At 51.1% G+C, this 22,302-nt stretch overlaps 3 protein-coding genes and 1 non-coding gene across 12 annotated transcripts in view; 2 read left to right on the plus strand and 2 right to left on the minus strand.

Annotated features, from left to right (window-relative positions):
• ZNF79 (zinc finger protein 79) overlaps window positions 1-9,977 on the plus strand; it is a 32,315-nt gene extending 22,338 nt beyond the window's left edge. For all 5 annotated transcript variants that reach the window (XM_058445286.1, XM_032165178.2, XM_058445285.1 and 2 more), the window contains exons 4-5: window positions 530-625; window positions 8,642-9,977. In XM_058445286.1, coding sequence (XP_058301269.1) covers window positions 530-625; window positions 8,642-9,810 — 1,265 coding nt within the window. In that variant the 3' untranslated portion in view covers window positions 9,811-9,977. The remainder of the gene's footprint in view (window positions 1-529; window positions 626-8,641) is intronic.
• A 2,346-nt stretch (window positions 9,978-12,323) lies between these two features.
• Window positions 12,324-16,078, minus strand: RPL12 (ribosomal protein L12). The gene is made up of 7 exons (XM_032165181.2): window positions 15,922-16,078; window positions 15,367-15,440; window positions 14,254-14,352; window positions 13,923-14,004; window positions 12,982-13,068; window positions 12,529-12,641; window positions 12,324-12,371 (listed from the first exon to the last, which is right to left on the minus strand). Exons 1-7 carry the CDS (start codon window positions 15,956-15,958, stop codon window positions 12,366-12,368), a joined length of 498 nt encoding a protein of 165 aa, XP_032021072.1. The 5' UTR covers window positions 15,959-16,078; the 3' UTR covers window positions 12,324-12,365.
• Window positions 13,146-13,275, minus strand: LOC116476033 (small nucleolar RNA SNORA65). The gene has a single exon (XR_004250105.1). It is a non-coding gene; the product is annotated as a small nucleolar RNA SNORA65 (small nucleolar RNA).
• LRSAM1 (leucine rich repeat and sterile alpha motif containing 1) overlaps window positions 15,205-22,302 on the plus strand; it is a 59,068-nt gene continuing 51,970 nt past the window's right edge. For 2 of the 5 annotated variants that reach the window (XM_032165174.2, XM_032165176.2), the window contains exons 1-6: window positions 16,142-16,313; window positions 16,577-16,732; window positions 19,135-19,238; window positions 19,637-19,693; window positions 20,197-20,241; window positions 21,953-22,030. In XM_032165174.2, coding sequence (XP_032021065.1) covers window positions 19,167-19,238; window positions 19,637-19,693; window positions 20,197-20,241; window positions 21,953-22,030 — 252 coding nt within the window. In that variant the 5' untranslated portion in view covers window positions 16,142-16,313; window positions 16,577-16,732; window positions 19,135-19,166. Of the gene's footprint in view, window positions 15,222-16,140; window positions 16,314-16,576; window positions 16,733-19,134; window positions 19,239-19,636; window positions 19,694-20,196; window positions 20,242-21,952; window positions 22,031-22,302 lie in introns of those variants that run through there. The other 3 variants (XM_058445280.1, XM_032165175.2, XM_058445281.1) reach the window with 3 other exon arrangements.

The following is a 22,302-nucleotide window of genomic DNA, read 5'->3' on the forward strand; positions in this document are numbered from 1 at the left end:
AAATAGGCAGTTTCCCTTTGCTTTCCCCAAGGCTACACCTCCCCATTCTCTCATTTCGCAGGAGAGATGGGGTAACCCTCGTCATTTCCTCTATGTTCAGTACGTTTCCATCTTCCTAAATTGGGAACTTGTGAGTTTAGCTTAGCTCCCTGGCTTGACCCCTCCTTGAGGCTGTTTCCTAGCTCCTTCCAGAAATGTTTTATGTAGCCTTGGCATGGCTGGGTGAGGAGGCTCACACCTGTAATCCCAGCATTTTGGGAGGCCAAGGTGGAACAGTCACCTGAGACCAGCCAGAGGAACACAATGAGACCCTGCCTCTAAAATTAAAAGGATGTTTAAAAAGACCTTGGCACCATGTCTCTTATGTACTGCTATAGACCCTGGTGCAGGCACCAAGTAAGTGCTCAATAAGTATTTGTTGGCTGAATGAAATGAACAGTCCGACTGGCCTGCTTGCTCTCCCCTGAGTTCTGGGTGGCTGTTCATACTTACTTACAATTTCTAAAGCCTGTTTTTTCCCGTTGAATAGGACTTCCAGTTTCCCAGCCTGGCATGAACTCCCAGTTGGAACAAAGGGAAGGCGCATGGATGCTGGAGGGCGAAGACCTGCGAAGTCCCTCTCCAGGTACGTGAGCAAGCACTTAGCCAGTGGGAGTCTTGGGAGCAAAAGCGCCTTTAAATCACACATGAATGCATTTGATTATCGTAACAACTGTGAGGTGCTATTACCCCCATTCTATAGATGAGGAAATGGAGCTGAGAGAGGCTGGCTCACTGATTCAAAGCTTCACAGCTAGATAGTGGCAAGGCTGGGATTTGAAGCAAGCTCTGTCTGCCTCTAAAACACACTCTTCCTCACCTCATCCTTATGGAGGCTCCCAGGGCCAGGAGGTGTTTGGGGGCGTGTGTGATGTTCCAGGCCTCTAAAGAGTATCCTTCCTTATTGTTGGGAAGCAAGAGTCATCTTTGCTGGCACATTCCCTGCTTGGGGTCTCCCTCACTGAGGAGCCTAGGTGCCACCTTTACCCATGCCACTGGCTATGGCCTGCTGCCAGGTCACAGCTCCTGCTGCCACCCCATCTGGCCCCTTAGTTCATTCTGCTCCTCCTTTCTCACTGCGTGGCCATGCCAGAATTTTCCAAAGGGCTGATACTAAGAAACTCCGGGAAAACAGAAGGAAAGGAGACCATAGTTTCCACTGCATCTCTCTTACCACCCATGTACAGCTGCTCTCTCCCCTCATCTCTCTCAGCCTCTGCCCTGGTGCCACCTCTGGCAGGGCCTCAGCAGCTTTTCCCTGGGGACCCAGTCACTTTTGATGTTTGAGACTTAAGGCATCAAAGGTACAAATGAATTAAACCACTTTGAGATGACAACATTTGACATGTTTCTAAAGATGCAGCCTGGGCCGGGCGTGGTGGCTCATGCCTGTAATCCCAGCACTTGGGGAGGCCGAGGCAGGTGGATCACCTGAGGTTAGGAGTTCAAGACCAGCCTGGCCAACATGGTAAAACCCCGTCTCAACTAAAAATACAAAAAAATTAGCTGGGTGTGGTGGCGGGCGCATGTAATGCCAGCTACTTCAGGAGGCTGAGGCAGGAGAATCACTTGATCTGGGAGGCAGAGGTTGCAGTGAGCCGAGATAGTGCCATTGCACTCCAGCCTGGGTGACAAGAGCGAAACTCTGTCTTAAAAAAAAAAAAAGATGCAGCCTGTCTATTTGTCGCTTTATTTCTTAAGTTGTAAGTTATTGCTGCTGATAGGGCAATGGGCACAAAGCCCCTGGAGCATTCTTTGCATGGTTCCCTGGAGCTGTCTCTTCTCCTTCCCATCTTACCATCCTCTAAGCAGCCTGTTGCATGTTACCTCACCCTCGTGGCGTGCCCAGCACCACTCATGCTTGTTGACACTGCCTGTGGCAGGAAGCCTCCCTGGCCTTGCTGCTTCCTTCTCCCAAGGCCCCCGCTGCCTGGGCATCTCTGTGTTCTATACAGTCTATACAGAGGATTGAAGTCCTCTGTGGAGCTTCAGAAATTGAGAGCAGTGTTTAGTGGCGAGGGGAACAACGGCATTTTTCTGGGAAGAGTGTTCATCATAGTCTCAGGGGTTCAAGACCCTGAAAAGGTCGCTGTATTCATTTTTTGGGGCTCTCATAAGAAATAACCACAAACTGGGTGGACTAAAACAATAGCAGTTGATTCGCTCACAGTTCTGGAGGCTAGAGGTCTGAAACTGAGGTGTCAGCAGGGCCGGGCTCCCTCTGCAGGCCCTGGGAAGGATCTTCCCTTGCCTCTTTCTAGTTTCTGGTGGTTGCCAGCAATCTTCAGCATTCGTTGGCTTTTAGCTGCATCACGCCAATCTCTGTTCCTGTCATCATGTGGCATTCTCGATCTGTGTCTGCATTTCCTTCTTTTTAGGGCATTAAAATACCCTAATCCAGTATGGCCTCATTTTAGCTTGACAACATCTACAAAGACCTTGTTTCCAAGCACAGACACATTCTGTACTTTGAGGTGGACATGATATGGGGGCACTGTTCACTCCAGTACAGTGGCCCCAAAGGTTAAAATCATCACATCCTTAGAAACAGGAGTTGGAAAGGGGCATTTCCACCAAGAAGGTGCTCTGAGGCAGCAGTGTAGGGCAGTAGAAGCAGCTCTTGGTGTGGGTGCCCCTGAGCGGAAAACCACAACCTCTGCCCTTACACACAGCAGGAGTCAACATAGGAGACTTCTGTCAGCAAAGAGGGCTGAGGTTTTCCCCCACACACCAAGCAAGCAGACACCATCTACCTGGAGATAGCATCAGATCCCACTGGTTGAGGGCTCAGTCCTACAAGGCGCCCCCTGCCCCTTCCCACCAGTCGCAAGTCCAGGCCTCCAGAACTACACTGGCTTCAGATTGGGGTTCCCACGACCCCCCTTTGGATTACATTAATTTATTAGAGAAAGGACACAGAACTTGGGGAAGCACTTATTTTAGAAAAGATGAAGATGAAGAGATGCATGGGACGAGGGGTGGGGAAGGTGCAGGGAGCTTTCATGCCTTCCCTGGACCACCGCCCTGCAGGAGCCTCCATGTGTTCAGCTCTCTGGAAGCTCTCTAAACCCTGCCCTCCTGGGCCTTTGATTCATTGGATAGGCGTGATTGAAACACGGACAGCATGTTGAGATAAGATTGGACAGAAAGCACCTGACTGAACACCGTAGACTGAGTGGGGACACCTGGCAGAGCCTGTCTGTGCAGATTCTTCCTGGCCTCTGTGCAGCATTCCTTCCTCCAGGGTATGGGGCAGGATCTTCTCTGGAATGGGGGTCATATGGCCCACAGTCAGATTAGAGTCCTGCTTGGGCAGGTGAAAGAAGGGCAGGGGGAGGTCAGAGAGAGAGAGATTCTGTTTCCGAGGCCTAAAGTGCTGTTACGTTTTAACAAAAGACTGTAGCAATGGCTGGGCGCAGTGGCTCACGCTTGTAATCCTAGCACTTTGGGAGGCCGAGTTGGGCAGATCACCCGAGGTCAGGAGTTTCAGACCAGCCTGGCCAACACAGGGAAACCCCATGTCTACTAAAAATACAAAAATTAGCTGGGCGTGGTAGCACACACCTGTAGTCCCAGCTACTTGGGAGGCTGAGGCATGAGAATTGCTTGAACTCGGGAGGCAGAGACTGCCATGAGCCAAGATCGTGCCACTGCACTTCAGCCTGGGCAACTAAGCGAGACTCTGTCTCAAAAAAAAAAAGAAAGACTGTAGCAGTGACTATGGGAGTTATGAGCCAGGAACTGTGGGTGAAATACACACACAATGCACACACACACACATATACACGTATATCTCATATCTCAGTGAATATGAAAGACACATACTCACAATCCCTGCTTGTCATGCATTAACTACATGGATTCCAGACACACCACTGAATTATGTAGTCATGTTTCCATATATGAAAAATGTAGATGATAAAATCTTTCTTATTTCACCAATTAACATATATATGAAAAAAGTTGTCAGCTGTAGAGTTATGTAAGCTATATGATAGTGAACAGAAGTCGCCAGGGGCAAGTTTCCACTCTAGCTATTAGAGGATCTCAACATGGCCTCTGCTCTAACAGCATGTCCTGGGCATCACTGTGCCTCTGAGGGCTGGGTTTGGGCCCTGGGTTATTCTACCCTACCCCTCCCAAGTGACAGACCCAGGAGTTGAAACTGCCATTCTCCCTGCTGCTCACTTTAGGGACTTCTGTGGTGGGTGTTAACACTTTCGCAGACCCTGCTGGCCAGTTCTACTCATTCTGATTCATTGAATCATTTGTCAAACAGCAAATGTGCCTTAAGCATTTGGTACATACCTGGCATCATTTTAGCTGCCATGGGTAATATGTATCCCCTTTGTTGAGCGTGGATGAGGACATAGTCTCTGCTTACATCTTCGTGAAGAACATAAACTGAGCAAACAATAACTAATCTACTTTTTTTTTTTTTTTTGAGACGGAGTCTCGTTCTGTCTCCCAGGCTGGAGGGCAGTGGCGCGATCTCGGCTCACTGCAAGCTCCACCTCCTGGGTTCACGCCATTCTCCTGCCTCAGCCTCCCGAGTAGCTGGGACTATAGGCGCCCTCCACCACGCCCGGCTAATTTTTTGTATTTTTAGTAGAGACGGGGTTTCACCGTGTTAGCCAGGATGGTCTCAATCTCCTGACCTCGTGATCCGCCTGCCTCGGCCTCCCAAAGTGCTGGGATTACAGGTGTGAGCCACCGTGCCCGATCCACTAATCTACTTTTTATGGTGATGAGTTGTGTGAAGAAAATAAAGCGGCGCAAGGGATTAGTGAGTGGGGCACAAGGCTGAGTCGGGAATAGAAGGGAGGGAGCTTTTTGGGAGCTGATGAAGAGGAAAGACTCTTTAGAGGTGACATGGGAGCCGAGATCTGAAGGAAGGGGATGAGCCAGCTGTGTGGAGGAGACCTAGGAGAGGAACATTCCGGGCCACAGCATATGTGGAGACCTTGGTGTGGGAATGAGCTTGCTTAAGGATTAGAAGACCTGTGTGGCCAGAGCTTAGTAAACACGAGGAAGAGTGGTGTGCCGGGGACAGATTGTGCGGGAGCACTCGAGCCATGGTAAGGCATTTGGGTTTTAGTCACCTAAGAAAATAAGCCATTAAAGAGTTTTGATGCAGGGAAGGGATGAGATTTATGTTTTAAAAGAATTCAGCATTTGGCAAGTGACCCTGCTGAAAAAAAATGAAAAAGAATTCAGCGTTATGTGTGAAGAATGGACATTCGGGGGTCAGGCATGGGAGCGGGGATGTCAGGAGGCGGCTTTTGCAGACATGGGAATGTGAGGTGATGGTGGCCTGTAAGAGAGGGGTCAGGACATATTTTGGTGTTAAAGCCAACAGGACTTGCTGGTGGATTGGATATGAGATGTAGGGGAGGAGGCATTAAGGATGACCCTAGGTTTTGGCCTGAACAGTTGGGTAAGTAGGAAGATTAACAAAGGCGCTGGGTTAAAAGGGAGATCAGTAGCTCTGTTTGGGGTGTGTCAGGCCTGAGATGTCATCAGTCTTCTACTGGAGCCAGCACTCAAGAGAGGTGAGCTGAGGGACAGGCCATTTGTGAGCATCACGTAGTCCTCTGAATTGCCCCTTCTTCCCATGGCTTCTTGTCACTCTTCCTCTCCTTTTGATTTTTTTACTCAAATAGATGGTCTGCTTTCAAAAACTGTCAAACCCATAGATGATCGGACTCCAAGTTACACAGAGACGCTCTCAGCCTGCAGTGGGGGCCTCTGTGCTCTTGGTTGACTGGGGGCATTGGTGTGCACTTGCAGTTCTGAGGGAAGCCTACTTAATGCTTTAGGATGGTTTATAAGGAGAAGGTCCAGGATGACAAGAACCACGCAGATAGCACTTACTGTGTCTCAACTACCATTCTGGGTCCTTTATGTGTCTTAACTCATTGAATCCTCATGGTGATTCTATGAGGGAGCTGCTTTCACAGCTGATAAATCCAAGGTTTCAAAAGATTACATAAGTTGCCCAAAGTCACAGAGCACGTAAGAGGTGGAGCCCAGATTTGAACCCAGGCAGTCTGGTTGAAGACTGTATAGAAATTCAAGGAAACGGTCGGGTGCGGTGGCTCACACCTGTAATCCCAGCACTTTGGGAGGCCGAGGTAGGTGGACCACCTGAGGTCAGGAGTTCGAGACCAGCCTGACCAACATGTTGAAACCCCATCTCTACTAAAAATACAAAATTGGCCGGGCACGGTGGCTCACGCCTGTAATCCCAGCACTTTGGGAGGCCGAGGCGGGCAGATCACAAGGTCAGAAGATCGAGACCATCCTGGCTAACACGGTGAAACCCTGTCTCTACTAAAAATAAAAAAATTAGCCGGGCATGGTGGCAGGCGCCTGTAATCCCAGCTAACTTGGGAGGCTGAGGCAGGAGAATGGTGTGAACCCAGGAGGCAGAGCTTGCAGTGAGCCGAGATCGTGCCACTGCACTCCAGCCTGGGTGACAGAGTGAGACTCCATCTCAAAAAAAAAAAAAAAAAAAAGAAATAGAAAATTAGCCGGGTGTGGTGGCACATGCCTGTAATCCTAGCTACTTGGGAGGCTGAGGCAGGAAAATTGCTTGAACCTGGGAGGTGGAGGTTGCAGTGAGCTGAGATCGCACTATTGCACTCCAGCCTGGGCAACAAGAGCGAAGCTCCATATCAGGCCGGCCGTGGTAGCTCATGCCTGTAATCCCAGCACTTCGGGAGGCCGAGGTGAGTGGATCACCTGAGGTCAGGAGTTTAAGATCAGCCTGGCCAACATGGTGAAACTCTGTCTCTACCAAAAATACAAAAATTACCCAGGCGTGGTGGCGGGCGCCTGTAACCGCAGCTACTCGGGAAGCTGAGGCAGGAGAATTGCTTGAACTCAGGAGGCGAAGGTTGCAGTGAGCCAAGATCACGCCATTGCACTCCAGCCTGGGCAACAAGAGCGAAACTCCATCTCAAAAAAAAAGAAAAAGAAAAGGTATGGTAAAAATACAGTATAAAAGATAAAAAATGGTACACCTGTATAGGGCACTTTCCATGAGTGGAGCTTGCAGGACTTTGGGTGAGCGGGTGAGTGAGTGGTGGGTGGGTGTGAAGGCCGAGGGCATTGCTGTACGTAGACTTTAGAAACACTGTGCACTTAGGCTACACTAAGTTTACTTTACACATTTTTCTTTGGGAGGCTGAGGTGGGTGGATCCCTTGAGCCCAGGAGTTTGAGACCAGCCCAGGCAACTTGGCAAACCCTATCTCAGCAAAAAATACAAAACTTATCTGGATGTGGTAGCACGGGCCTGTAGTCCCAGCTGCTCAGAGGCTGAGTTGGGAGGATCACTTGAGCCCAGGAGGTCGAGGCTGCAGTGAGCCATGATCGCGCCACCATGCTCCAGCCTGGGCGACAGTGAGATCCTGTCTCAAAATCTGTGTCTGTGCGTGTGTGTGTGTAGTACTATTTTTTACTTTTTAAACTCTTGTTAAAAACTAAGAAACTCGCACATTAGCCTAGACCTGACAGGATCATGCATATCACTGTCTCCACCTCCACATCTTGTCCAACTGGAAGGTCTTCAGGGCCAATAACAAGCACAGAGCTGTCATCTCTAAAATAACAATGCCTTCTGGGAAACCTCCTGAAGGACCCGCCTGAGGCTGTTTTACAGATAACTTTTTTTTTAGTGGAAGGAGTACAGTGTAAAATAACTATTAAAAGCATGGTATAGGCTGGGTGTGGTGGCTCACACCTGTAATCCCCAGCACTTTGGGAGGCCGAGGCGGGAGGGTCGCTTGAGTCCAGGAGTTCGAGACCAGCCTGGCCAATGTGGGGAGACCCTGTCTCTCCAAAATATCAAAATTACCCAGGCATGGTGTTGTGCTCCTATAGTTCCAGCTATTCAGGAGGCTGAGTTGGCAGGATTGCTTGAGCCCAGGAGGTTGAGGCTGCAGTTAGCTGTGACTGTGCCACCGCCCTCCAGCCTGAGTGAGACTCTGTCTCAGAAATATATATTAAGTATAGTAAATATATAATCTGGTAACATAGTTGTTTATTAAGTATTATGTGCTGTACTTTCATGTGACTGGCAGCGTAGTAAGTTTATTTACACCAGCATCACCACTAACGTGAGTAATGCGTTGCACCACGACATTACGATGGCCTTGAATTCAGTAGGTAGTAGGCTCCATTACACTCTTATGAAAGGAGGTGGCCGGGCGTGGTGGCTCATGCCTGTAATCCCAGCACTTTGGGAGGCCAAGGCGGGTGGATCACGAGGTCGGGAAATCGAGACCATCCTGGCTAACACGGTGAAGCCCCGTCTCTACTAAAAATACAAAAAATTAGCCAGGCGTGGTGGTGGGCACCTGTAGTCCTAGCTACTTGGGAGGCTGAGGCAGAAGAATGGCGTGAACCCAGGAGGCGGAGGTTGCAGTGAGCTGAGATTGCGCCACTGCACTCCAGCCTGGGTGACAGAGCAAGACTCCATCTCCAAAAAAAAAAGATGAGTCACCAAACCTGTGTGTGTAAGAGCTTGGCCAGACTCCTTCAGCCTTTGGTATTCCTTCCACCAAGGGAACACAACAGCTTTTCATTTCTTTTTTCAGGCTGGAAGATTATATCTGGATCACCACCAGAGCAACCCCTTTCTGAAGCTTCATTCCAAGACCCACGTGTAGAGATGCCCCCTGGGGATTCAGACCACGGGACCAGTGAACTTGAGAAGAGCTTCAATCTGAGACCAGTCCTCTCTCTGCAACAGACAGTGCCCGTGGAAGCGAGACCTCGCAAATGTGAGACGCACACCAAGAGCTTCAAGAACTCGGAAATCCTGAAACCTCACAGAGCAAAACCATATGCATGTAATGAATGTGGCAAAACCTTCAGTTACTGTTCTTCCCTTTCTCAGCATCAGAAGAGCCACACTGGAGAGAAGCCCTATGAGTGCAGTGAGTGTGGGAAGGCCTTCAGCCAGAGCTCATCTCTCATTCAGCACCAGAGGATTCACACTGGAGAGAAACCTTACAAGTGCAGTGAATGTGGAAGAGCCTTCAGCCAGAACGCCAACCTCACCAAACACCAGCGAACCCACACCGGAGAGAAGCCCTACAGATGCAGCGAGTGTGAGAAAGCCTTCAGTGACTGCTCAGCTCTTGTTCAGCATCAGAGAATTCATACTGGAGAGAAGCCCTACGAATGCAGTGACTGTGGGAAGGCCTTCCGTCACAGTGCAAACCTCACGAACCACCAGAGGACTCACACCGGGGAGAAGCCCTACAAGTGCAGCGAGTGTGGGAAGGCCTTCAGTTACTGCGCAGCGTTCATTCAGCACCAGAGGATTCACACCGGGGAGAAGCCCTACAGATGTGCCGCATGTGGGAAGGCCTTCAGCCAGAGTGCAAACCTCACAAACCATCAGAGGACTCACACTGGGGAGAAACCCTACAAGTGCAGCGAGTGTGGGAAGGCCTTCAGCCAAAGTACCAATCTCATAATCCACCAAAAGACCCACACTGGGGAGAAGCCATATAAATGTAATGAATGTGGGAAATTTTTCAGTGAGAGCTCAGCCCTCATTCGACATCACATAATTCACACCGGAGAAAAACCTTATGAGTGTAATGAGTGTGGTAAAGCGTTTAACCAGAGCTCGTCCCTTAGTCAGCATCAGAGAATCCACACAGGCGTGAAACCCTACGAATGCAACGAGTGTGGGAAGGCCTTCCGGTGCAGCTCTGCCTTCGTTAGACATCAGAGACTCCACACCGGAGAGTAACTAGGAACATGGTAGAAGTGGAGAGTGTCCTGGACATGCCAACTCAGGACACATGGGTGAGGATCTGAGAAATGCTAAAGGCTTGAAAGCATCTGAAGACATCTAACTTAGAGTCTGCAGCCCAGAGCCACATGCAAAAACACCTTCAATAAATAGCTACGATTTCACATGCTGTGTGTGGACGCTCAGCTCTCTAACACCTTCTGTAATCATCAAAAGATCCAGGGCTCCATTCAATTGCAGGTTTGCCTTTATTCAGACAGTGGGCCAAAGCACTTTATTTGGTAAGCATTCCAGAAACCTGAGTTTATTCGGCGTAAGTGACCAGATCAATGAGTAAAGAACTTGGCCAAGTCTTTGGGCAATGCTGGCAGTTTCTCCTGGAAGTAATGAGAAATGTTGTAAAAGAACTGAGCATTGGCCAGAAACGATTGAAAAACCATCAAATTTGGGGCAGCGGGAGGTGTAAATACAAGTGAGAAAAGGGATTCTAGAGCCACCTGTGAAATACCACAATCTCCTTGAAGTGGGGAACATTCCTTGATGTTCCAAAACTGAGAAAAGCACAGCCAGGCCCAGCCTTTGTAGAGCTTGTTGCTGTTAGAGGCCACCCAGGCAGATCACAAGGTCAGGAGTTTGAGACCAGCCTGACCAACATGGTGAAACCCCATCTCTACTAAAAATACAAAAACTTGCCGGGCATGGTGGCATGTGCCTATAATCTCAGCTACTCAGGAGGCTGAAGCAGGAGAATCACTTGAAACCAGAAGGCAGAGGTTGCAGTGGGCCAAGATCGCAACACTGCACTCCAGTCTGGGTGAGAGCAAGACTCCGTCTTAACAAAAAAAGAGCCCACCCAGAGGTTACTGGTGTTGAGGGTAGAGCGTGCTGCTAATGAACCGAGAGGCACATCCCTTTCCATGGAGAATAGGAATGGGGAGGTGCGTGACAGCCATGCTGGACTCAGAGGCAGGTGTCATAAACTGCCCCAGGCTCCTCATTCTCCCTCCTCCCTCATGGAGAACAGTTGTGTACCCCTTGTATTAGAGATCCAGATTTTTGCCTTTGGCCTGCTTACTGTCTTTACTGTTTCCTTGGTGACTTGGTAGTCCCTTCTAGGACAGTGGAATGCTTTTGTGCCAGCCCCTCCCTCTCACCACCTAGGCTGGAGTGCAGTGGTACATACAATCATAGCTTGCTGAAGTCTCTATTCCTGCACCCTCCTACCTCGGCATCCCAAGTAGCCAGGCACACACACCACCACACCCAGCTAGTTTTCTGGAGAAAGTGTCTGGCTATGCTGCCCAGGCTGGTCTTAATTCCTGACCTCAAGGAATGCTCCGGCCACAGCCTCCCAAAGTGCTGGGATTACAGGCACAAGCCACTGTATCCAAAATAGAATCCTCTCCCTAACTCAGGGGGTCCAGGTAGTTAGTCCTTTCCACTTAAGGCAGTTCTCCAACCTGAGGTGACATAAAAGCACCGACCTAGAGACACTGGCAAAAACTAATGTGCAAAGAAATGAGTCATATAGGGGAAATCAATTTCTCTGGGCTACAACTTCCAACTCCCTTTACTCCAGTACCCAGAATCCTCTCCCAGACGGTGCTTCAAGCTGCTCAGGAGTGCTTCAGGGTTCATCCCAAAACAAAAGGCAGTGATGAATACAGGCTCTAGAAAGTTCATCAGAAGGAATAGAACTGTGGGAAGATGAGACTTGAGAAAGGTGAGACAGCAGAAAATACTTTAAGCCACGTGAGTTCAGAGAAAAGGTCGGAGTAATAGTTTATGGTTACTTCAACAGATGACGTGAACCTCACTTTCACAGGACCAAAGGATTAGTCCAGGACTTGCAGAGTGGTCAGGTCAGTGGTTCTGAGCCCTGGCTGTGCACTGGAATGGCTAGCAAAATGGGTCCTGGGCCCCCAACCCACTCATAACCTCAGTTGGTCAGGGATGGAGAGCTATACTCCCCATGTGTTCCAGTTTTCTGTTAGAGCATTTCTTAGGAAAGGCTTCATGATTGATAGTCTACAAAAGGTGCTTCCTGGCCAGGCATGGTGGCTCATGCCTATAATCCCAACAGTTTGGGAGGCCAAAGGCAGGAGTTCGAGACCGGCCTGACCAACATGGAGAACCCCTGTCTTTACTAAAAATGAAAATTAGCCGGGCGTGGTAGCACGTGCCTGTAATCCCAGCTACTCAGGAAGGCTGAGGCTGGAGAATTGCTTGAACCTGGAAGGCAGAGGTCGTGGTGAGCCGAGATTGCACCATTGCACTCCAGCCTGGGCAACAAGAGTGAAACTCTGTCTCAAAAAAAAAAAAAAAAAAAAAAAAAAAAAAGAAAGAAAGAAAGGCTTCCTTTCTGAGCTCAGCCCAGCCCATACAGGGCAGTTTTGTTACCCACCACAAGGTGCTTGTTACTTCTCCACAGGTTCTGCCACCCTGACTCCACTGACCACCCCACAAAGGAGCTAGCTCCCTCAAGGAAGACGCCACACCAGAGAATCCACCAGTTGTCAAACGATCCTTTATTTAGATATTTTCCTTTGTGCTTAACTCTGTGGGAAAGAAAAAAAAAAAATCAGTAAAAGGAAAAGTTTAAAAGGATTATCCCACCCCACCAGTAACCATTTCCAAAACTTCCCAGCTTATCTCTGTGAATACACTGGGTGGCCCCCCTTTCACCCCTATTGTAACAATGAAAATGTCACTTACGGCTGGGCATTCCACAGCACCACTGTTGATGTCATCTATGATGTCATGAGGGTGGCGGCCATCAACATTACAGCCCACAGACTGGGCAGTCCCCAAGATCTCTTTAATGGTTCCTTTAAGAAATGGTGGCATTGGAGGTGCTGGCTCAGTCCCTCACAATCCACAGATACTGGGGAATACTGAAGGGGTTCATAGCAGGCAATGGAAGGAATGAGGTTCCTGCTCCCCTAATATAGAATATAGAGCTCCATCTAGTTCCACAACCCGGAATGCAAAGCTTCCATGGGTCCTTGATGCCCAGATTAAACACATCCAATTTACGATCCATCCTTTCAGTCCCAGAAAAGTGCACCCCATCTTGGGTCTCACTGAGCACCCTTCAATAGGAAGAATGTTATCACTCAGTGAAAACACAACTACCGTTACGGCGGTTACACGTTGTCCTGCTCTTACCAGAGAGTTCTCTGGCTAAGGATCGGTGCCGCATCTGTCGAGCAATGTTGACGATCTCATCAAAAGTGATATTCCCACTGTGTTTAACTGCAGAAGAGAAAACAGCAAAAGCTTTGTTAGAGTCTGAAACCAAAGCAGATCATGTGTCCTTCATTTTGTTTCTAGGCTGTTCCCATGCTTTCGGCACAGAGTCATCCACATGAAGAACAACCCTGTTTCCTAAGCTGGCATTTACTATCAGCTCACCACTGGATTGCACCAGCCAACAGAGACCTGGTCAGGTGCAGTGGCGGGTGGCTGAGGGCAAAACCAAGCCTTCACAAATCTGACATGGCAGAAACAGTTTTAGAGAAATGACAAGCTTAAATTGCCAGGGACAGTTAAACTGCACAGTGCCTGACAGCTGTATGTGGTCTCCTGATTATAGGTCATTGTTGCTGACATCTTCCTCCCACATGCACTGATTGGGGCCTGCCCCACACAGGGACTACATGGCACTTTTTTTTTTTTTTTTTGAGACAGAGTCTCACTGTCACCCAGGCTGGAGTGCAGTGCCACGATCTTGGCTCACTGCTACAACCTCCACACCTCCTGGGTTCAAGTGATTCTCCTGCCTCAGCCGTCTACTACAGGCAAGCACCACCAGGCTAATTTTTGTACTTTTTGGTGGAGATGGGGTTTCACCATGTTGGCCAGGCTGGTCTTGAACTCTTGATCTCAAGTGATCCGCCCGCCTCAGCCTCCCAGAGTGCTGGGATTACAGGTGTGAGCCACCCAGCATACATGGCACTTTTTGATACTACCTGGCTCTAGCAACCTTAACCATATCAACACCCAATACCCACGTCAACCCCAGGTTTCCTTTAAGGGAAAATACAGCCACATATATCAAACATCTCACAAACCATTACCAAAACCAAACTAGGGAAAAGACAACTCACTGTTTTTCTGTTTCTTTCTGTCTCTTGGTGGTTCCTTGAGGGCTTTGATGATCAGGGCAGAGGCAGAAGGCACCACCTCAATCTGCAGAAGAGATTCTTGAGTGAATACTCCACCTCCAGTGAATACTGCCATGCACGCTGGCTCTCAAAAATCATGGCCACACACTGTCCAAGTCTTTGCCCTAGGTCCGTACTCTTGACAAAGCCTCCCCAACAAGGTAAAATCACTCTCAGCTCACCTCTGGTGGCAGAAATACTCTTCAGGAATCCCAGAGGGTTGCTACCTCTGTCCCCCCACCCTCCTCTCCCGAAACCAAGCACAAGTAAATACCTGGGCCTGTCTGTTCTGAATGGTCAGTTTCACTGTAATCCTCAGGCCCTTCCAGTCACCTGTTGCCTTGGCAATGTCATCACCAACCTTTTTTGGAGACTAGAAATAAAGGCATGTAATCAACATGGTGTCCAGAGGTCAACCACGGCCTTGAAACCTGCCCACCACTTCTCACTTGGCAACAAAGGAAGCTATCTCAAGTACCTAAGAGCACCTTCTCAATCAGAGCACAGAGCATAGCATAAACTGGGGGTTGGGGTTGTCTTGTCCAGAACTGTAAAGTGCAGACTTGGCCACAATGTAACCTAGACCCCCTCCTAAGTGCCCATGTGCTTAAGGAGGGGGATTTTCAGCCCTGCTGACATTAGAGTCACCTAAGGAGCTTTCAAAATACTAGGCTCCCATGTCAGACCACCCACGTCCATCTTCCTGGATGAAGGTCTGATTATTTGCTACTCTGAAATTCTTCTCTAGTAATCCTTAGCCTCAACAGGAGGCTAAGTGTCCCTTAAGTGCCAGCTAACGACCAAGGAAGAATAGTTAAGATACAAGTTAAAAAAGACCAATGGGGAAGAGCATTTGAGGCAGGGGACCACTGTGCAAGGATTAAATAAAGGCCTAATGAAATTCAGGGAAATCCAAGAGGACAGAATGACGGGGAAGCCAGCAGTTACTCAGCAGGCATGAGACACAGCCTGTCACATTAACTGCTAGGTTTACATCTACAACACAGCTGGAAACGCTCACTGGATCTTCACCCACACCCCATTTAATCTTCCCAACAATGCCATGCCCACTTCCCGACGAGGAAATAGATATTGGCTGCCCAACGTCACTAAGCCACTCCTAACTTCAAAACTCCCCCTTGGGCCCACCCCGCAGATACAGCAAAGCAGCAGTGGAGACACATGGAGCTAATTACAATTTAAAGGCACCGGGTTCGATTATTCACGCACGACCTTCCTAAGGTACCTAGTACTAGTTCGCTGGCTCAGGCCTACTGAGGGTGACAGTCCAAGCCACGAGGGCACCTCTGGCACAGTCGTGACTCCACGAGCCGGCGCTTAAAGTCAAACAAATGTGAAAAAATGCCCCTTGGAGGGGATAACGTACCAGACCCAGGGGGCCGATCTTGGGGGCCAGGGCAGAAGTGGCACCGACTTCACCTCCGGTGCACCTCAGGTATACTGGGGGGAAAAAAAGAGTTAGTGTCTCTGCAGAGGGAGCCCCGGAGCCACCACAGCCCTCTCAGCGTCTTTCCGGGGCTGGACACACCACCCTCTGCCTCTTCTCGAAACAGCACAGAGCGCGAGGCGGGCCACCCGCTCCTCCCTCGGGTGTGGGCAGCTCCGAAACTCACACCGGGGAGGCGTGGAGAGAGCCCCGTCGCCCGCGAACCCAGGCCAGTGGGGCGAAACGCCCGGAGACAAGCCTTACCCTAGGGCGTGCGGGCTCCCAAGCCGCCACAGGTGGTCCAGTCCTCCCTCCCCACCTACACGTGAAGAAGCTAAGGCCCAGAAAGGCTGAGGCTTGGCCGGGGCAGCGCAGCACCGGGAAGGCCTCTAGGAGGCAGCGGCTTTAAGAGCCCCATACGGGGAAAGCTTTGCACGCGCGGCGGGGCCGAGGGATGCTCCATCCCGCAGCCCCGGCCACAACTACAGCACGCACCGACTTTGATCTCGTTGGGGTCGAACTTCGGCGGCATGATGGAGGCGGCTGGTGTCGGATGAACCCGGATTCGGGACGACCGAAGAAAGTTGCACCTTGGCCTCCTCCGAGCCGAAAGCCGAGAGGCAGGAAATCGCGCGGACAAGCCGGATATAGGCAGGAAAACACGGCTATCGCGAGAACTGTCGTCACTGCTCAGCCTTCCAGAGATGCCCATGTCGCCATGTTTGTTGTGGGCAGGCGCCTGAGACTGACGGCTGGTAAGCCGGGCACCGCGGTGCGCTGAAGCTAGAGATTCCGAAAGGGGGTTCGGGTAGTTCGCTCCGGAGAAGTCTGAGAAGAGGGGTTGCTCCCGTGATCCCAGGCCTAGCTGTTTCCCATATTCCTTTATCGTGAGTGTCACCCCGGTCCCCGTCACCCAATCCCAGAGCCCCGCCCCTCCCCTGAGGGGTCCGTAGTCCCATTCCGAGACCCCAGTACCGCGGCGACCCCTGCTCCCTCGAGCACTTGGTGTGTGCACTTTAGTTATGAAAACAGCCTATTTATGTGGAAATCCAGTCCCGCTGTTCATTCGGAGAGTCCGCGGTTCCTAGAGCCTCAGACTTCGTCATCCCGGTCTGCGTGACTTTCTGAGATTCTGAGTTTCTGTCCCCAGCGCCTGCCTTTGAAGGAGACCAGACTCCGGCTCCGCCCGGCCCGTGCCGGGTGGTCTGCGGCCCCGAGTCCGTGACCAAGCCCTCCGAGTAATCGACCTGCCCTCGGGTGCACCAGCGGGTCCCAACGTGGGGGACCCCTCCATCCGCAAAGCCAGGTCAGCCACTGCCCACCCCACCCCAGGAAATATGGGTGTGGCCCTCCCCCCGCATCTAGGCTGGACGTCGGAGAGGGAGGGACAGGCATGTGGGGCAGCCTGGAAAGAACTGATCTTCGGGGAGGGGTGGGAGAGCGATGGTGGTTGGGAGGAAGTGGGGAGAGCTGCACATCAGGAAGGGGGTGCAGGAGGGTTAGTGACTGGGGAGCAGAAGGATAAGTGCTGGTCATCAGGGAGGGATGGGGGAGGGCTGTTTTCAAACCATTCCCCGTCCTTGCAGGCAGGTGGGGTGACAAGAGGGGCCTGAACTGGCTCTGCAGGCCTGGCTGCCTCCCCAGACAGCCCCGCCCCCGTGGGTGCAGAGCTGCCATCTCACCCATCCCTCTGAGGACTGGGTGTGTGTGTTCTTCAGCTGCATCTCCTCCCATGACCATCTTCTCCCTAGCTCCTCTAGCGGGCCCTGAATCAATGTTGCTTGCATGTGGGGTGCTTTATGGCTAACATTTATTGAGCGCTCATGTGCCAGGTACTGTACTATGGGCTTGACATACATGAAGTCATTGGAGGACAGAAGCCAGTGTTGGTAGCATGGTTACTCACACTTTACAGATGAGGAAACTGAGGCTCTGAGAGGTGAACCAAGGTGACCTCTGCAGTTGTGGGTGGCAGATTTTGGATTCAAACTCAGTTCTCTTTCAACCCAAAGCCTGTGCTGCTCACCATGCACTTCCCTGGGTGATTGCTTCCTGGCTCATTGCCATCCCTTATCCAGCTCTGGTATTTACAGACACTGTGCAGGCCCTGGGCAGGCAGTGAGCACCTGGCTCTGAGTTCAGGACAGTGTACTTCGTGTGTGCCAAGTTATGTGAGCACCAAGCAGTTGGGCAAATCCCACAGGTCAGGACTTGAGAGACCACGGTTCCAGGCTGCAATCCAGGCTGTACAGCCAGGCCACTGAACTTAATAAGCATCTGCTTCTTCACTTTATTTATTTATTATTATTTTCTGAGACAGAGACTACCTCTGTCACCCAGGCTGGAGTGCAGTGGCGTGATCTTGGCTCACTGCAACCTCCACCTCCTGGGTTCAAGCGATTCTCATTCTTCAGCCTTCCAAGTAGCTGGGACTACAGGTGCACATCACCACGTCCAGCTACTTTGTGTATTTTTAGTAGAGACGGGGTTTCACCATGTTACCCAGGCTGGTCTCGAACTCCTTGGCTCAAGTGACCCACCTGTCTTGGCCTCCCAAAGTGCTGGGATTACAGGCATGAGCCACCACACCCGGCCTGTTTCTTCACTTTAAAAAGGGATATGGTGAGAACAAAATGGAATAGTAACTGAGGGTGGTAAGCTGAGAATTGCTTTTTAATTTGTATTCACCGCAGAGGTCTCTTTGGTCGTGATGTAGTTGAGCTCCCTGAGGTCCTGGCTGGCTCTGGCTTGCTCCTGCTGATCCTGCTCTGACAGTGTTTGGGGGGCTGGAAGTGATTCATTGGCAGAGTCTGTTAGAGTCCTCAAAGAACAGCCTTGGAAAGCGCCTGAGGAAACGTCTCTAAGTTTCCCTAGAACAGGAAAAGGATAATGCCAAGGCCTCACTATGGGTCAGTGGCAAATGTGGGCCCCAACCCAGGTCATCTGGCTTGTCTGTCTCCACCTCATCCTGCTGCTCAATGTTTAGTCAACAAAGAACAAGGAGTACTGAGTGCCTGCGGTGGGCTCAGGATACAGATGGAAGAACTAGAAAGACGCAGCCCCTGACCCCATGGAACTCACCAGAAAGACATGGCCCCTGCCTCCATGGAACTCACCGGAAAGTCGCAGCCCCTGCCCCCGTGGAACTCACCGGAAAGACGCAGCCCCTGCCCCCGTGGAACTCACCGGAAAGAAGCAGCCCCTGCCCCCGTGGAACTCACCGGAAAGACGCAGCCCCTGACCCCGTGGAACTCACCGGAAAGACATGGCCCCTGCCTCCGTGGAACTCGCCGGAAAGTCGCAGTCCCTGCGACCGTGGAACTCACGGGAAAGACGGAGCCCCTGCCCCCGTGGAACGCACGGGAAAGACGCAGCCCCTGCCCCCGTGGAACGCACGGGAAGGACGCAGGCCCTGCCCCCGTGGAACGCACGGGAAGGACGCAGCCCCTGCCCCCGTGGAACGCACGGGAAGGACGCAGCCCCTGCCCCCGTGGAACGCACGGGAAGGACGCAGCCCCTGCCCCCGTGGAACTCTCTAGAAAGACACAGCCGCTGCCTCCGTGGAACTCATTAGGGAGACACAGCCCCTGCCTCCATGGAACTCATGGTCCAGCAGACCAGCTGCATGCTCTGTTACTGCACTACCTGTCCCAGGTGTTGGGGGCTGTGACAAATTACCCAGTCCCTAACTTCTCTCCTGTGTCCCAGGGTCCTAAAGATCGCTCTGGGAAAAGGGAAGGATGCCGCTCTTCTTCCGGAAGCGGAAACCCAGTGAGGAGGCTCGGAAACGCCTGGAGTACCAGATGTGTTTGGTGAGGGAAAGTGGGTTTCCTCTAACTCTATCCCATCTCCTCCTCGGTCCCCATGGAGTAGGCCTCCGCACTGCCCCCGACAAGCCGTGCTCCCTCCCATCTGCCTCCCCCACCCACAGAAGAAATACCTTACTTAGACGCAACAGATGAGGACCCCCGTCAAGGGTGCTTCTCCCCTGTAGACTGAGCGCACTGTCATTGCTTTTCAGTTCCTCGTCCCTCTGGGCCTCAAGCTCCGGGAAAGCAGGGGTCATTGGTTCACCTGCCAAATGGACCAGTGGAACCAGATAGTGTCTATGGTCCTTTGCAGCTATTTACATTTATGTTCTTTGCCTGGCTTGTCCACTCTGCAAAGATGTTTTGTCTTAATACTTTTTAAAAATTCTTTTTATCCTTAGGCAAAAGAAGCTGGGGCAGATGACATTCTCGACATCTCTAAATGTGAGCTTTCAGAGGTAAACTGAGCATAGTGTTGGGCTGTGAATTGGATCTGTCCCGTTTTCTTGGATCATGTGTCCCTAGGAAAGACAGAGGTGGACTGGGGCTTTAGAAAGGCCAGAAGCTCCAGTCACGAGATGTTTCCTTAGATTTTGTTCTTGTCCAAAAGGCCTCAATATAACGTAGTCTCCAAGAGTCAAGGAGTCTAGGTAGAAAATGTACCCACAGGCTCCTAGGTTGCTGGAAGGGCCTGGCATTCTCCGGCCCCTGAAGGGGTTCACAATGGGGACAGGGTGGGTGGGGCAGGGCAGTCTCCTGCCAGCTGACTGAGGGAAGGGCCGGCCACATCCCCAGCACCACTGCTTGCCAGCCTTGCCCCTGGGCTCAGCACTGCCACCTGCTGTGGCGTTTTGCCGTTGTTCACCTCCTGCCTGTCTGTTCCTCACGTGAATGCCACTCAGAGAACAAGCTAAAAACTGGCAGGAGGGGAGACACTTAACTCTTCTTTATCTTATCTTAGATTCCATTTGGAGCTTTTGCAACATGCAAAGTTCTGCAGAAGAAGGTAAGATGGAGCTTCATCTTCAGAGACTTTCTTACTGCATGTCTGCTTGTTTGAACCCACGAGGGACTTTGAGGAGCTGTCTTCCCAGCGTAGACACCTCCTTTCTCTCTGCTTCTTATGCTCTTGGCCTGCAGCAGGTGTTTTCACAGATAGGAGAGTAGGCTTTGGGGTTGGACCTTCCTGTGTCACATTCTAACTCTGCCCTCACTGGCTTCATGACTTGGGCAACTTCCTTAAACTCTTCTCAGTTTCTTCCCCTGTGAAATGAAGACATTCATAGTTCTCCTTTCTGAGGCACGGTGAGAATTAAATGAGTGGTAGATAACTAGATAGAGATAGAACTATACTGAGTGTACATGCCTGCCACGTAGTAAAGGCTTATGAACTCCGGTGTTAGTAGTAATAGAAACTCACCCCTTTTATTCTGGTCACCCGGGGAGATTCCGAGCGGAGTGAATGATTTTTCAGCAGAGCATTGCGACTTTGAATGCAGATGGGTAGAAGTGCTCTAAGTGAAGTATCTAAATGAGAATATGCAAAAAAAAAAAAAAAAAAAAGTGTTCCGTCATGCCGCCAGAGTAGTGAGGTCCTTGGCGCTGGAAGGTTTTTTTGTTTGTTTGTTTTTGTTTTTTTTTTTTTTTGAAGATGGATGCTCGCTGTGCTCTGTCACCCAGGCTGGAGTGCAGTGGTGCAATCTCGGCTCACTGAAACCTCCGCCTCCTGGGTTCAAGCGATTCTCCTGCCTCAGCCTCCTGAGTAGCTGGGATTATAGGCGCCCACCACCACGCCCAACTAATTTTTGTATTTTTAGTAGAGATGAGGTTTCGCCATGTTGGCCAGGCTGGTCTCGAACTCCTGACCTCAAGTGATCCACCCGCCTCAGCCTGCCAAAGTGCTGGGATTACAGGTGTGAGCCACCACGCCCAGTCTGTGCTGGAAGTGTTAGGCAGCAGTCGATGCCTAAGAAAAATAGCAGTAGATCGGCCAGGTGCGGTGGTTCATGCCTGTAATGCTAGCACTTTGGGAGGCCGAGGCGGGCAGATCACGAGGTCAGGAGATCAAGACCATCCTGGCTAACATGGTGAAACCCCGTCTCTGCCAAAAATTAAAAAAAATCAGCTGGGTATGGTGGCACGCGCCTGTAGTCCCAGCTACTCGGGAGGGCGAGACAGGAGAATTGTTTGAACCCAGGAGGCGGAGGTTGCAGTGAGCTGAGATTGCACCACTGCTCTCCAGCTTGGGCGACAGAGCAAGATTTGGTCTCAAAAAAAAAAAAAAAAAAAAGAAAAACAGTAGATGACCTGGACTGAGCCCTGGCTCCTCTGCCAGCCCTGGACATTTTGTGCATGAGCTTTTACTTAACATCATGGCAGCCCTGGGAGGCAGGCACTTTATTATTCTCTATTTTCCACATGAAGACGCTGGCGCTAGGAAGGTTATGATCAGGATGGCTGCAGGGGGATCCCTTCTCAGATGGAAGGAAGATGTAGACCTCTAAGGTCTCTTTCACCGTTGAAGATCCGGATTTTAAGGAAGGGCATCAGATTCCCCACTGGGAGAGTTCATGATCCTGACCCGCATCCCCTGTTGTGGTGTCTGGGAGAGCAAGATGGTGGGACGTGGCAGGGTGCTGGGCTGGCTCCCACACCCTTATCCTGCCCTGCCTGCTGCTCTTCCTCAGCCCAACATGGCCGCACATCTCTCCACACAGGTGCTGATCGTCCACACGAATCACCTCACTTCCCTGCTTCCCAAATCCTGCAGCCTCCTTAGTCTGGCAACCATCAAGGTACTGGGCCCTCTTCCCAGGCAGCTGGGGCTCTGCATGGGGTTCCAGGCGGCAGCTGAGCGCCTGCTCCCTTTGGGCCACCTCTTGTATGTCAGAGGGGCCCAATTTACCAGTCAATCTGGGATTTGATCAGCATGGTTTATTGGATACTTCTGTGGGCTGTGTGTGGGATAGGGTGACAAAGATGACCAGCCACAGGCCCTGTCCTGGGGAGTTTACGTGCTAGGAGGAAAGCCAAGTGACAGCCTCATGGCAAGTCCACTAGCAGAGGG

The sequence above is a fragment of the Hylobates moloch genome, unplaced genomic scaffold (assembly GCF_009828535.3).
Source record: "Hylobates moloch isolate HMO894 unplaced genomic scaffold, HMol_V3 SCAFFOLD_10, whole genome shotgun sequence".
NCBI classification, from domain to species: domain Eukaryota; kingdom Metazoa; phylum Chordata; class Mammalia; order Primates; family Hylobatidae; genus Hylobates; species Hylobates moloch.